Source organism: Curcuma longa, chromosome 2, assembly GCF_044706935.1.
Source record: "Curcuma longa cultivar G26 ecotype Majalengka, Jawa Barat chromosome 2, ITB_CL_G26_1.1, whole genome shotgun sequence".
In the NCBI taxonomy this organism is placed as follows: Eukaryota; Viridiplantae; Streptophyta; class Magnoliopsida; order Zingiberales; family Zingiberaceae; genus Curcuma; species Curcuma longa.
The window spans coordinates 959,177-974,568 of record NC_133862.1 but is presented as its reverse complement, the minus strand read 5'-3'; the positions used below and the strand labels follow the sequence as shown (position 1 = coordinate 974,568).

The 15,392-nt window shown below is 40.1% G+C and overlaps 3 protein-coding genes and 1 long non-coding RNA gene across 5 annotated transcripts; all 4 read left to right on the top strand.

The window, feature by feature from the left end:
* Positions 1-264: 264 nt before the first annotated feature.
* LOC141822479 (type IV inositol polyphosphate 5-phosphatase 3-like) lies at positions 265-2,185 on the top strand. Its single transcript, XM_074709929.1, has 5 exons — positions 265-431; positions 1,054-1,162; positions 1,345-1,487; positions 1,589-1,818; positions 2,005-2,185. Exons 1-4 carry the CDS (start codon positions 406-408, stop codon positions 1,806-1,808), a joined length of 498 nt encoding a protein of 165 aa, XP_074566030.1. The 5' UTR covers positions 265-405; the 3' UTR covers positions 1,809-1,818; positions 2,005-2,185.
* A 1,243-nt stretch (positions 2,186-3,428) lies between these two features.
* Positions 3,429-9,542, top strand: LOC141821984 (uncharacterized). 2 transcript variants are annotated; one of them, XM_074709385.1, is made up of 3 exons: positions 3,429-5,354; positions 5,611-5,697; positions 9,276-9,542. In XM_074709385.1, exon 1 carries the CDS (start codon positions 3,429-3,431, stop codon positions 5,250-5,252), a length of 1,824 nt encoding a protein of 607 aa, XP_074565486.1. In that variant the 3' UTR covers positions 5,253-5,354; positions 5,611-5,697; positions 9,276-9,542. The 2 variants fall into 2 exon arrangements, with proteins under 2 accessions (XP_074565486.1, XP_074565485.1); XM_074709384.1 differs by having other exon boundaries at positions 9,202-9,542.
* Positions 9,543-10,351: 809 nt separating this feature from the next.
* On the top strand, positions 10,352-11,141 carry LOC141816523 (uncharacterized). Its single transcript, XR_012600704.1, has 2 exons — positions 10,352-10,431; positions 10,506-11,141. It is a non-coding gene; the product is annotated as an uncharacterized LOC141816523 (long non-coding RNA).
* A 1,174-nt stretch (positions 11,142-12,315) lies between these two features.
* LOC141821669 (F-box protein MAX2-like) lies at positions 12,316-14,778 on the top strand. Its single transcript, XM_074709030.1, has one exon. The coding sequence runs from the start codon at positions 12,458-12,460 to the stop codon at positions 14,582-14,584; it is 2,127 nt and encodes a 708-aa protein (XP_074565131.1). The 5' UTR covers positions 12,316-12,457; the 3' UTR covers positions 14,585-14,778.
* Positions 14,779-15,392: the final 614 nt, after the last annotated feature.

Below are 15,392 nucleotides of genomic sequence, written 5' to 3'. Positions count from 1 at the left end.
GCCCAATGCACAAACTTTCAAAAAATTTGTAATCATAACTTTCCATCTTGAAAAGGCTGTTTTACAGATGCCTGATGATTGATGGATTGAGAGGATATTTACACTTGTTTATGCCACTTTTTTCTCCTAATTTTTCTTTTCAAATTTGCAAGTGCTTAGAGGTGCCAGGGTTTGTGTCATCCATATCATGAAAGTTTGTTTGTTGGATAACTTGATCCTAAAAATAACGACCTTCCATCTTTGTGCCTCATTACAGGGATCTCTATATATCAGACACTTTTTTGCTTCATATGTAGTCATCTAACTTCGGGAGAAAAAGAAGGTGATGAAGTTCGAAGGAATGCTGATGTGCAAGAAATTCAAAGGAGAACACTATTCTGTTCTTCTTCAGTTCCAAGTGGTAGGATGCCTAAGACGATCTTTGATCATGAGTAAGTTAATCAAATGTTCATCACGTCCTAAGATTTGCATTCAAATGACTCCATGCTGTTTTATTTGTTTTTATTAGTTAAAGTGGAGGATGTGCAGCACTTCTGTTTATTCTTAAATCACATAGAATATATGAGAATATTTCGGCTGATCAAAGTCTTAACCTAGGGAGAGCACATGAGGTTTCAGATATGAGGGAACCCTGTTAATCCTTTGGAATTACTGAAAGTCCCCAAGGCTTTGCATGGGGATAGGAATATAAATTGCAAAATAACTATTTACAAACGGATAGTAAATATTTATATCAAATTCAGTAAGTAAACACTGCAGAGTCCTATTACAAATCAATTTCTTTCTGAAATCATAATTGAAATAGTAATATATTCTAGAACTATTATTTTATCAAGTCTCACTGGAGAAATCGACCATGATGATGCTATAGTTGTATAGACTACATATAACAGGAAAACTGAACTTAGGCCTCATGATGGAGAGTTGACGATATTCGTAGCCACTTATAACATGGAAAATTGAAGATCACACATCTCCTTTTAGCCTTGAAGTTTGAATTCATTTTCTTTACCTGCATACAACATTTCTGATCGTCACGAATTCAATTTTCAGAAGAATCATCTGGTTAGGCGATCTAAATTACCGCATCAACCTGCCATACGAAAGAACTCATGAACTAATAAATAGAAAGGAATGGTCTAAACTATTTGAGAAGGACCAGGTACGCGATTTGTTGTGTTTCATTTTTTTTATATATATTGAAAGTTTGACAAGTTAATGTGACTATGTGAGCTACTATGCTAGCACGAGAATTCGATTTCATTAAAGCACACTCTTCAAATTCACTAACTATATGATAGGAAACTTTTACGTAAATTTTGGTTTGATTTGTTACCACTGCAGCTGAGGCTCGAGCTTAAGAAAGGGCATGTTTTCGACGGATGGTCAGAAGGTGTTATAAACTTCCCTCCTACCTACAAATATGAGTTGAACTCAGAGAAATACATTGGGGAGACTACAAAGGGTGGAAAGCGAACTCCCGCATGGTGTGATGCATCTTTTCCTTCGTTTTCTGACGACATTCTTAGTAAATTTTGTGATGGTTGGATATCTCAGATCATGATCGTCTAGTTACATCCATTTGCAGGTGCGACCGCATTCTATCGTTTGGCAAAGGTGTTAAGCTTGTACATTACAAGAGAGCAGAGATAAAACTATCCGATCACAGACCTGTCACAGCTGTTTTCATGGCCGAAGTTGAGGTATTCTGCCATAGAAAACTTCAGCGAGCTCTCACGTTTACAGACGCAGAGATCGAAGAACAACTAATCGCAGAGGCTGAAAATGAATTATCCATGAGCTACTAGACTTGGATAGGTAAGTTGGCTGCATAAACAAAAGCACTCTAAGCCATTCTTTCTGCATCAAATTTGCCTAATTCTCGTGACAATACTATTGAATTCACAAATCCAAGAAATAACAAGAATGAGATAGATAAATTGGAGAACAAGTGTTGTTTTGTGTAATTGTGTTGATGAAGAACTTTTTTTTCCCTTATCGTAGAGGCAAATAGAGCATCAAGGGGAGCTGGTGAATTGAGATGCATGGTTCCGAAGCCCAAATCTCTTACTCGACGAAGAGTGTGTGAATATCGTTGTAAATACTCATACAGCGTAGCCAACTGTAAGTTGCTACAACTGCTTTCATGTCATTGCAATTTCATCTTAAGCTTCTAGATTGGTTAGATTGGTGGTAGTAGAATTGAGTATTCAATTAAAATTGAACTGAATTAAATTAATTAAAATTAAAATTTTTTTGAATTAATCAAGTCGATTGTAATTTCAAATAAAATTGAATAAATTAAATTAATAAAATATTAATTAATTTATTAAAAATTAAATTAAATGAATTTTTAAGTTTTATAAGAAATTTATCTATGAGATTTGGATTCATTCATTTAGAAATTTATTAAAATACTTTTAATAAATATTTTTATTAATTTATTAAAATTATTTTAATATAATTATAAAAATTAAGTAGCAGTTATAATAATAATAATAATAATATATTAATTATTATATATATTTTATATTAGGTATTTTGCTTATATTTTATATCGACTAATTAATTAATCTTGAGGTGTATGATCCTATTTTATATTTCATCCATAAAGTAAATTCAAAAAGCGATGTAGTTTTTGATATGACATTCCAATATCACTAGCTGTTCAAACGTTAAAAAATACTCTACCTCTATATAATCTTTTATTACCACACTATATCGTGAGAGGTTGGATGTGTTTTGAATTCTGATTATTTTGAAAAATCATTATCTTTTATTATTATATCATATCTTATAATTATTATATATTATAATAGTTAATCATAATTACTATAATGAATTTTAAATCCTATTTTATTTGAGAAAATATGCAGGGACTCTTACCATCGTCACATTTAAGTAAATTCAAAAAGTAATGTAGTTTTTGATGTGATATTTCAATATCACTAATTGTTTAAATATAAAAAAAATACTCTATCTCTTATTACCATGCTATACGGTATCAGTGTTGGATGTGTTGAATGTGTTTTGAATTCTGATTACTTTAAAAAAATCATTATCTTTTATCACCATATCATATCTTGGAGTAATTATTATATATTATAATAGTTAATCATAATTACTATAATGAGTTTTAAACCCTATTTTATTTGAGAAAATACACATAGATTCTTACCATCACATTATAACCTAGGGTAATTATACTAATTAGTCATAATTATTATAATAATATCGTAAGTAAAGATTATTATAGTTTTGGAATAGTTATTCTATATAATAGTTATTATAGTTTGCAATACTTTTTAGTGTTGAAAGTAAGTATATTTTTTGAGATAAAAAAATACGGATACAATTTTTGCCCGATTATAAATACCCTCTTTCTACGCCTCCGTCGGTCCGGTTCACAACATCACCCGCGGCTCCCGATGCTTCCTCACCTGCTCCGGCGATGCATCGTCGCCTCTTTCGTCACTCCCAACAAGCGCTTCCTCCCCCTCCGCTCCCTCTACTCTGCCTCCGATTCTCGATCCCTCGCTTCCTCGCCGCTCTCCGCCATCTCTAGACCTCGCACGCGTTGCCCTTCTCGACCGATCCCGGAAGCCGACCCCGCCGTGCCAGATCTCGCGCGTACGGATCTACTGCCGACCATCGCCACAGAAGAAGGTCACCGAGATGACGCCGCCACCGTCGCCCGACTCCTCCGGACGGCCACTGATTCCTCCCAACTGGAATCTCTTCTGCTCCACTCCGGTGTTGCCCCTTCGGCCCCCATCCTTTCCTCCATACTCAGCTCCGGCGACCTTTCTTCCAACGCCGTCCTCGCTCTCTACCGCTGGGCTACCCCCCAACTCGCCTCTCCTCTCCTTGTCGCTTTCATAGATCGCCTCGGCAAGTGCCGGGCTTTCGACTCCGCCTGGTCTCTTCTCCTCGACCACGCTCCTCTCCCTCTTTCAGCCTTTGCTTCCCTCTTCCGACGCTACGCCCGCGCCGGAATGCCCTTCGCTGCCCTCCGCACCTTCTATTACATTCGGCGCCACCCAGAAGCCGTTTCCGCGGAAGATGGCGCCTCTGATCCCTTTGAGCTCCTCATCGACGCGCTTTGCAAGGAAGGCCACACAAAGGTAGCTTCGGAATTTCTTGATCGCACTAGACGGGAGGCCACTTCATCCCCTTCAGTTCGTGTTTACAATATGCTGCTCCATGGCTGGTTCCACTCTAGGAAACTGCGCAAAGCCGAGAAGCTTTGGGATCAGATGAGACAAGAGGGAGTTACTCCCACGGTCGTCACCTACGGAACACTCATAGAGGGACTGTGCCGCATGCGCCGCCCAGAACAGGCCCTCACCCTACTGGAAGAGATGAAGACTGCTGGGATTCAGGCCAACCCTCTTACGTGCAATCCGATCATTGATGCATTATCCGAGGATGGTAGATTCAAAGAGGCTCTTGGGATGCTTGAAAAATTCCCTCTCTATGGTGTTTCTCCCAACATCTCCACATTTAATTCCCTGGTGAAGGGGTTTTGCAAGAGTCGGGACCTTGCTGGCGCCAGCAAAGTCCTGAAGATGATGATAGAAAGGGGCATTATTCCATCTCCGACCACTTACAATTATTTTTTCAGGTTTTTCTCCAAGTTTGGAAAAATTGAAGAAGGCATGAACCTCTACACCAAGATGATTCATTCGGGATATTCTCCAGATCGACTCACATACCAGCTATTGATCAAAATGCTGTGTGAGAAAGAGAGACTAGAGCTGGCCGTACAGCTGATAAAGGAGATGGCTAAAAATGGTTTTGATCAAGACTTAGATACGAGTACCATGTTGGTGCATTTGCTATGTCGAATGCGTAGGCTTGAGGAGGCCTCTTTGGAATTTGAGAGTATGATCAAAAGAGGGATTGTACCGCAATATATTACTTATCGAATTCTTGTGAAAGGACTTAAGAGGTTGGGAATGTTTGAAATAGAAAGAAATGTTAGAAATCAGATGAGCTCAGTGGTTCGCTCTACAAAGCTACCAGATACTTTTCGTGAAAGGGAGAAGGATGATGTTGCTGAGCGCAGGAAATCCATCTTGAGGAAGGCTGAGGTGATGTCGCATGTTTTAAAAATACGTAAAGACCCAAAGGAGTCACAAAAATGGAAGAGCTCAAATGAGATTGCTGAGGTTAGAGCAAGTAAATTGATAACCGAAATTAGAAGAAGAGTTCATGCTGAGCAAAGTAATACCACATTTGATTGCTCATAAAGCGCTAAAGTTTGATAATGAGGATTTATCAATTTTCTATTACAAGGAGTTCTCTAGAAGCTGTGCAATTGAGTGCTTTGGAGTTCAGACTTGATTCATGAGGTGAAGTGCCCATTCCTCTCCTTTAACTATGTTTCTACTCTGATTATTGCTAGTTGCTTTCTCTGCTATGAAAATGCTCCTCCAATATGCTATGCCAAAATAGTAAAGTGCTACTATTTATTACTTAGATTATGCTAAGAATTTTGTTGTTTCCCCTGTATAAATTGAAGATAACAGAAAGTAACATCAGTGATCCTTTGATGAAATGTAAAATTTCGATGCTGATTGAAGTGATTTATGCTATCTTTATTCTCAGGACTTGTTGGCCAAGTTCATTATCTGAAGCATCTCTCTGTGATCAAACTCGCCATTCTTCTCTATGGTTCTATGAAGAAGTTGATATGTAAGTTCCACAGGCCCTCCAAGTCAACTTTGTGAATATATGAGATCATAAAAATGCACCTGGGAAAAATCCCAGACATGACATATTTATGTCAGATGAAATCAGATATACCTTGCCCATCCTTTTATGCATGATTAATGATCCACAACAAGCTTAGGGATTTACATATATGCTTACCTTTTTCCAATTCTGTGAAGTATCTTCTTTTATTTTTTTTTCATAAAGATATGCTTTCCGCTCAAGCGCCATGTGAAGTTATTGTCTTTAACAGTCCCCTTCTATATAGCAGAAATACAATTCACATATGCCAGAAAAATCACTGTGGTGGATCTTTTTTTCAGTTGAGGATGTGTTATATGGAAACCTAAAGTGTTTTTGTGCATTTAGTCTCTTGTAATTTTTTGGCAAAATTTTGATATAACGCACCCCAGTTTATTTTTTGTCCAAATATGCCCCTACTTTGAAAACTTCAAATGGTACACATTCTCTTTTGTTTTCATACATAGAATACCTTCCTCATCAAGGTGTTTTGTGCCTAAATACCTTGATGGCCGACCTATCCAGCCTGATCCATTATAAGACTCCAAAACATCTTGATATATTAGGACCATATTTAGACTCTCCAGACTTTTAGGAAGATATATTAGGTCCTTGATGACCAATATGAACTGTTTTGGTCACCTGCAAGGAGGTTCCACTTTCGAGACTTTTTGTTAAGCATGTAGTTCTCCTTTACCTGCCAAAACTTCATCCTCTAGGAGACTCCACTTCCTTAACTTGTCCGGACTTCACCGCCAGGAGCTCACTCTTCGGGACTTCATACTTGCCAAAGATCTCTGCTCATGGACTTTCACCAACTTTTAAACTTGGCCAAATTGCGCCTATAATTATTGTCAAGATCCTACATTTGCACACTTGACATCATATTAATCGGATTAACTCACCTTTTTGTCTAAGTTAAACAATATGCCAATAGTTTTGCTAGCCACATAACCAACTCAACTCAAGTATGATTGCATCAACAACCTCCTCTTTAACTCAACCTTTTTAAAGGTTGATTCACCACAATCTCCCCAATTACACTAACATAAGCTTCTAAAAATACCACTAGTCTAGTTAAATACAATTAAACCAAACTATATTATCTATAAACTTAGTTTAGGTTTAAACTTGTTAAAAATAAATATTAATCAAGCCTAATTTGTATCCACTGATCCTAATCATCACCATGTTACTTGATGGGCTCCACTTAACCCTAAATCAATTTTCACTCGACCCTTAAAACTCAAAATGTTGGTTCAATTGGCTAATTAATCAACTAGGAAATTTAAAAAAATAATAATAATGCAAAAAATTTAATAAGATAAAATTTAGCACCTACCATTTGCAAAGATTTTTTTTTCATGTTCTAACTTCTATAACATGAAAAGGAGCAAACAATGAGAAAATTACAGTTTATCAAGATTGTGTCAAACTTCTTCTCCTCCTTTGTGTCTTCTCTTAGTTTTGGTTTGACTGTCAAAAAACAACTAGAGTTTAACATGATGCTTGATTAAGTTAAAAAATAATCCATTTATTTTGCTATCTAGTTTAATTTGAAAGAATAAAAAAAAATTTTAAATTTAATTTTATTGACAAAATCTTGCATCTTAAATTTTTAAATTTGATTGAGTTGAAGTAGAGTTGATTTTTTTTTTCATTTTAAAAAATTATACTTACAAAATTAAAGGGATAGCTTGGTGCACGAATCTCCCATCAATGCGGGGTATCGGGGAAGGGTCAGACCACATTGAGTCTACTTACAAAATTAAATAAATATAATTAATAGACCCAATGTGGTCCGATCCTTCCCCAGGATCTCACATTGGCAGAAGCTTCGTGCACCGGGTTGCCTTTTTTTATTTACAAAATTCAAAATCTAACTTTAGCTTAAAATATAATGTTTTATGTCTCAAATTGTGATTAGTCAATTCATCCATTATCCAAAAGAAGCTCATATGCAAGCAGCTCACCAAGTATAGTAGGATCTCAAAGAAACATAGAAAAGAATAGAAATGATGAACATCTATTCACCAATTTGAAGGGAGTGTGGGAAAACATATTTTTGTATCCATGTAAAACCTGAAAATATTCTATGGATATGATAGCATAGTTAGCTTCTATAAAAGTGTGTATAGTTATTTTTAGATAAGTCTCTTTAAAGTTTTTAGAATTTTTTAAAGAATAAGTCATATTATGAATCGGTAAAAGGGTTTAGCATCTCATGTATTTGACAAGTTTTTAAGTTAATACAATTTTTAATTTTGATAATTACGTTATTATTAATAATTCAATTAAATAAATATGCAAACTGTCCTGACATGATATAATATGGAACCAAAATATATCATTTCAGTGAAAAACCAAAACTCCGATAAGATTCAATATTTCAAAACTTGGGATGAACGACAATTGCACTAGATTTGAGCAGTGACAAAAATATCATATAGCAGAATGTGATTAAACTCTCAATTTAAACTCTAAAACTTTTTCAACAACAATTTGATTATCACTATTTTCTTCATAGAATTTTATTTGGCTAAAACTACAAACTCTTAGGAACTTACGAAGAAATTGTTAAATAAATTCACTAAATTTTGTAAACAAAGCCTCAAACTTGCAACATAAGATTGGAGCTTTACTGTGATACTTTAGAGGTGATTTGCTATTATTATTCCAAGAGTCTCTCATGCTTCCTTCGATATCTCAGCTATTGTGATTCTAAAAAAGACTATCATGGATCACATTTTGGATGAAGAGAATTCATTGCCTTTGAATGTTTTTTTATATAAATTTTTTAGGTCCAGCTTCATCATAATGATTGTCAGTCACTTTCTACCCATTGAATGTGATACTAAAATAGAATCTGCATCTTTGACACAGCAGAGCTCATAATTCTCCCTTAAATGTTTGAATTAGGTGTTGGGAGACATTCCATTTAAAACAATGAGAAAGAGTTGAAGGACTAGAAAGCCTAGTTCTGATATCAAAATTTTCAGGAAAATTGAAAGAAGATAAAGTTTCTACCAAGGACACAAGAACAATTAGTGAAGGAAAAAAAACTTTATTAATGGGTATGGAAAACCACATATTAAATAAAATTGTCCATACACTTGCAAGGGAATGTCTCTCATTTGTAAAATAGATAAACTATTCTTATCACGGCCCATTAACATAATGCTTGATCTACTATATAAGCATGCAGATCCATGTCTTAGACATGAGAAATCCAGAAATCAGTAGTAGGACTAACTCTGAAAGAAAATATAAATGGATAAACTCACTTACTATCATATGTTTCCATAGGAAGTTAAACAAAAACAAAATATCACCTGCTAAGTCATTATATTTTGGGATTCAGTGCATCCACAAAGATGATATATAGTTTTCAAACAAATCAGGATGAAAGTTTACTTAAAATATACCTCAAAACTCTGAATTTTCCATATTTGTCTTGCCTGCCAGACTTTATCCAGATCAAGTTGAAGAGTGAATGAAAATGATTCTTGAATTCTGACAAATTTGGTTGTGTTTATCAGCTTCTGAAGAGATTTGCCCAAGAAACTTGCTTGAGAGGGATGCACTGTATCAATGGAGGCCTTTGTTGTTGGTTACTAACACAATCCATTATTGTTATTGTTGTTGTTGTTATCTTTTATTCAGAACAGCATAAGGGGAGAGGCATGTAGAAAACTTCTTTCAAATGCATGTAATTATCTAGTGTGTTCGAGTCGCAGAAACAACTTTTTGTAAAGCGACTACGTACAATAGATCTAATGTGATTTGACTTTTCTCCAGAACCCTGCATTGGCTTCGTTTTATGGAGGTCTTTCTCATGTTACTAGTGAGATCTTTGGTCTATTTATTTTATTATATTGCTGGCTACGGTTCGTTTTCCTCAATGCAAGTCTCTCTTATATAACTGATGCATTTACTTATCTATGATATCATGTTATTGGCTTTAGTCTTTTTACAATTATTTCCACAATGAAGGCCTCTTTTGTATTGACAGTCGATACATTCATTGATTGCTGCATTTATTACTACTGTTGTGGTTTGTTGTTTTATGCTATCTTATGCACATGGATATGAACACCAATTTGCTAACTATTTGTGTGAAAAGGAGAGTAAGCTGATTTGAATCAAACATAACATGTGTGAGTGAGATATTGTTGTTTAATATTAGTCGGATAGTTTGGACTATCACTTGATTTTTTCCTCATGATGGTCTTATCAGGCCCATGCCCAGGACTTGCTTTTAGTGTAATCTCTACTAATTAATTGCTAGTGGCATTAGTTGCTGGATAATGGTGGGTGTCATTGTTGGTGGACATGGCCACCAGTTTGCCCGACTGGAAAGCACAAAGCTTAGCGGACAGGTTCCATAGCTGTCCTTTTTAGGTACTGCAACTGCATTGTTTTTCTCTTGCAGATAAGAGAAGGACATGTAGACGGGGGCAATCAATCATGCTGTGGATAAGGACACTGATGGATCGAAGTAAATGCCAAGGGAGGAGGCTTGGCTTGGCTTTGGCTTTTCCCCTCTCAGATTCTGCTTCCTCATGTGGACGTGCTGCTCCCTTTCAGACGCACGAAACGGGACCATCTTATCCACACCTAAATCTCACTTGCACTTCCACGTGCTCAACCATGCTTTTGCTTTAACACAGTTCCAGATGATGCAGTGCAGTGGAGGTATGCATCTACTTGCCTTGCCTACTTAAATTCATATCATTTAATCATCCTGCTTTTATCTCTGTTTTTGCTAGTGCATTTCCACACCACCTCGACAGAGACATCATTTAAAACCCCTCATCTTAGTTCATTTGGTTCTAAATCTAGAGCAACACCTGGGCATGAGGCAGGGACTTGAGTGGTGAAGTAGAGGGGAGTGGCAGGAGATTGAGTCAGTGCAGGAAGTGGTTTTGTCTGCCAATGGCACTCGAAGTGGAGGTAGGGACAGGAATAGGAATATAATGAATGGGAGAAGATGGAGAAACGTCGAGGAGTGGGGCTGTGTGATTGGGACTGGAAACTGGGAGGGTTAGGAAAGGCGAAGACGAGACCCCGCATCTCATATCATCTTTTCCACTCGTTGCAGTGCCGTGCAGCATTCTCTGCCAGCTTTTGCCCCCCAAAAACTTTCCACCCCATGAAGATAAAAAAGGCACCAGGGATTCATGTTATTATATAACAGGTGATGGTTGATATAAATTTTTTAATAAAATTTACTATCCTTTTTCTAATTAATTGTTGGATCTTTAACTTAACATGGTATATTTGGCATTTCATCTCCTCTCTGGTGTATTTCATTCATGTCTCTCTGTTTTTTTAAGTTGTTGATCCATGATGCTAATTGTAATGCTACAGGCTTAGAAGTTTGATTGTTTCATCTTTGGTCACCATGTTATCCATGTCTTAGATGCCCCAAAGCTACTTACTCGGTACTTCTATGCGTAGTTTTGCGAATAAATTCTAGATTAGAGTCCTCAAAACTACTTTCTTAAATGTGGCATTAACCTGTTCTTGAGCCCAAACCAAGAGCAGGGGGATTTCGAGGTAGTTTTTAATAGCGTTGATGAATTGTGCCTTAGCTTAGGTTTTGCCTTTTCTTTTTCTGCTAAAAGTGGAATTTGTCATCCTAACGGTTCACACACGGTCAGTCCCACGATCATCTGTGAGGAGGTAAATCGAGAAATTGCAAGATTTTGCCTTTTCAACTTGGTCATGGTTGCTTGAATTAGTTTTCCATTTTCATGTCCAATTCAAGATTAGGAATGAAAATAATACACATTTCTTGTAATAAAAACACACAACTCAGATTCAATTGTTAAATATAAAGTGCAAGTGTATGACCCATTAAGATATTAATTTGAGCCCCCTCGGGTTGGTATAATGGTTAAGCATTTAGAATAACAATAAGAGGAAATGAAATGTATATTTTGGTAGTATGAGTATGTATAAATTGTGATTCAGATTTATGTTTTAAGTGAATAGGAGGAAGATTGTCTACTTTTAAGATTAGTTAAATGATCGAAAGGTTTTGTCATGATCATCGGTGATGAGGAAGTAAATTGAAAAACTACAGTTGATCACGATGGAAGAAAATATTATTTCGATTTTGTTGAAATTTGATTTTTATTCTATTTTAATAAATTTGTTTCATTATAATCAATTCAATTATATCTAAGGACTAATTGAATAAACTCTCACTCCAACTAGAGATCATCTAAATCAAACAAATCCTAGATCTAAATTCTCTCAAGCAAACTACCGAGTTCTGCCTCACTACTTACCTGTTTCGTTTCGAGTGTTCTTTTCTTATTTTAATTTTTTTATATATTTTAAATATATGCCCTAATTATGACCCAAATTGAGCCGGATCGGTCAGGGTCAAAATAGTCCGGCTAAATTTAGACCGCCACCGAATGTGACAGGAGGGCAAAGTCGTAATTATCCGAGACATCCATGGCAAAAGATGAAAGAAACCCAATCACAGTCACATGTCCTCCTCGCCCCCGTCCTTCCTATTCAATTCGACTCCTTTCCTTTCCTTTCCGTCGTCGTCTCATGCTCATCCCTCTTTTGACTAATCTAATCCCTTATAATCCAAATTCCTTCCTCTAAACTAAACGCCCAATTTCGCCTTCGTCAATCGATCGATCCTTCTTCTTCCTCCTCCTCCTACCCCTCGATTCGCAGTCGCTGCGCCGCCCGGTCGATGGCGGCGGGGGCGGCGGCGTCCGCCACTCACGTCCATGACCTTCCGGAGCCGATCCTCGCTCAAGTCTTCTCCCTGGTGGACGACGTGCGCACTCGCAACGCCATGGCGCTCGCCTGCCGCCGGTGGCGCGGCCTCGAGCGCTCTACCCGCACCGCCCTCGCCCTCCGCGGCCACGTCCGCGGGCCCTTCCTCCCCCCCACCTGCTTCCCCTCCGTCTCCCACCTCGATCTCTCCCTCCTCTCGCCCTGGGGCCACCACCCCTTCCTCCCCTCCCACCACCACCACCACCACTTCCCCGACGACCATGCCGCCCTCGTCGCCGCGCGCCTCGCCCAGGCCTTCCCCTCCGTCTCCTCGCTCTCCGTCTACGCGCGCGATCCCTCCGTGATCGCCGCCCTCGCGCCGCTCTGGCCTAGGCTTCGGACGGCCCGCCTCGTCCGCTGGCACCAGCGCCCCTCCAACCTGCCCCACGGCGCCGACCTCGCGCCTCTCCTCCAGGCCTGCCCCGCCCTCTCCGCCCTCGACCTCTCCCAGTTCTACTGCTGGACCGAGGATGTTCCCCCCGCACTCCATAAGTACCCCCTCGCTGCCGCCTCCCTCACCCGCCTGGATCTGCTCTGCCCCGCCTCCAACGAGGGCTACCGCTCCTCCGAGCTGGTCGCCATCGCAGCAGCCTGTCGCAACCTCACTCACCTCCTCCTTCCCTGCGTGTTCAATCCCCGCTGCATCGAGTTCGTCGGCGACGACGACCTCCTCGCTCTCGCCGCCGCCTGCCCTCGCCTCTCGCTCCTCCACCTCGTCGATCCGGCCACTCTCTCCCCCGCTCGCAGCGATTCCGATGCCAACGAAGATGCGGCGATCACAGGGCCCGGCCTCGAGGGGCTCTTTGCCCGGCTTCCGCACTTGGAGGATCTCGCCCTAGATCTCTGCCACAATGTCAGAGACACCGGCCCGGCATTGGAGGCCCTGGGGAACAAGTGCTCCAAGCTCAAATCCCTCAAGATCGGCCATTTCCATGGCGTTTGCCATGGCTTGTGGCAGCACCTCGACGGCGTCGCCGTCAGCGGCCGCTTGGAGTCTCTCTGCATCAAGAGTTCACCCGATCTGACCGACTCCGGCCTCGCCACCATCGCCCGCGGATGCCGGAGACTCTCCAGATTGGAGATCCACAAATGTCACAAGGTGACCGCGGCGGGGATGAAGAGGCTGGCCAGCAAGCTGCGCTCCACGCTGGTGGACGTCGCCATCTCCGGCTGCCGGCTCCTTGACGCCGCGAGCTCTCTGCGTGCGCTGGAACCCATCCGCGACCGCATCGAGCGCCTTCACATCGACTGCATCTGGGGGTGTTCTGAGCTAGATGAGCTGCCCCAGGCGCCGGACAAGACTGTTGAAGACGAAGAGTCGGATCTGGAGGAGGACGACGACATGGCGGCGCCCGACGAGTCGAGAAGCAAGAGATGCAGGTACTCACAAGCTTATGATGTCGACTGCTTCGAGAGCACTGGTTTCTGGTTTCGGACGTGGGAGAGGCTCCGGCGGCTGTCTCTTTGGATTCCCGCCGGAGAAGTATTGACCCCGTTGGGCGACGCCGGCCTCGAGAGCTGCCCGCAGCTGGAGGAGATCTGCATCAAGGTGGAAGGCGACTGCAGATTGTGCCCCAATCCGAGACAAATGGTGTTCGGATTGAGCTTCCTCTCTGGCTACCCTGCCCTGCGGAAGATGAAGCTGGACTGCGGCGAGGCCATCGGATTCGCTCTGACGGCGCCCACCGGGCACAAGGACCTGAGCTCGTGGGAGAGGTTTTACCTCCACGGAATCGGCGATCTCGCCGGCCTTTACGAGCTCGACTACTGGCCGCCGCAGGACAAGGAGGTGAACCAGAGGAGCCTGTCGCTCCCAGCCGTGGGTCTGCTCCAAATGTGCCCCAGCCTGAGAAAGCTGTTCATCCATGGCACCACCCACGAACACTTCATGGGATTCTTCCTCGTCATGCCGGCGCTGAGGGACGTCCAGCTCCGGGAAGACTATTACCCGGCGCCGGAGAACGACATGAGCACCGAGATGAGAGTCGACTCCTGCAGCCGCTTTGAAGCCGCCTTGAACGACAGAAGAATTCCAGACTGATCCCAGAATCCAAACAAACGAGCATCGAATTCCATCTTGCAAAATTACAAGGTACACATTCTCTGTCGATGCTTGTGTTTTTCTGCCCTGTTGCTTGGTTCTTCCCTTTTGAAATGCCCAGAATTGAATATGTTTTGCATGCCATGATGCTTTTCAACATGTTGTATCATATTTTAACCAAACTTTTTACTGAATTCCAAAAACAAAACTTCATCAACAACAATTGCATCAAGATTGTGATCAAAATTCAAGTCACACCACCAAAGAAAAATAAAAGAAACTCATAGGCAATAGTTGATGGTCAAAGAAGCAAAACTACTAGTACATAACAAATGCCAAGGTTTAAAATCTCCTATGAAAGGTTGATCAACTGAGTTAGATTATATTCCTGTGGAACATTCGAGGTTAAGCTTGTGAAAAGGGATCTCCCACACACATTTTACTTTCTTTCATACCAATTAAGAATCATAGCATTTGGATTATTATTACATGTGTATGCAATACATTCAACATGTTTTTGATTTGTTTGCTAAATATGGGCAATTTTCATATGATATAAGAACATATTATTATTATGAATGTCAATAATGTCATATTCCATCATTATTCAATGTAATTGAGAGCATATTCATGCCTTCAACGTGTAATTTGATTGTTAAATGTGATAAATATGTATATTAAATGAGAAAGATTAAAGATGACTTGATTAACAACGATAAAATAGAATAAAATTTATTTAAATATAAATGATGATATACTAAGGGGTAGAGCAAATATAGAAGGATCCATATAATTGATCTCACCTAGT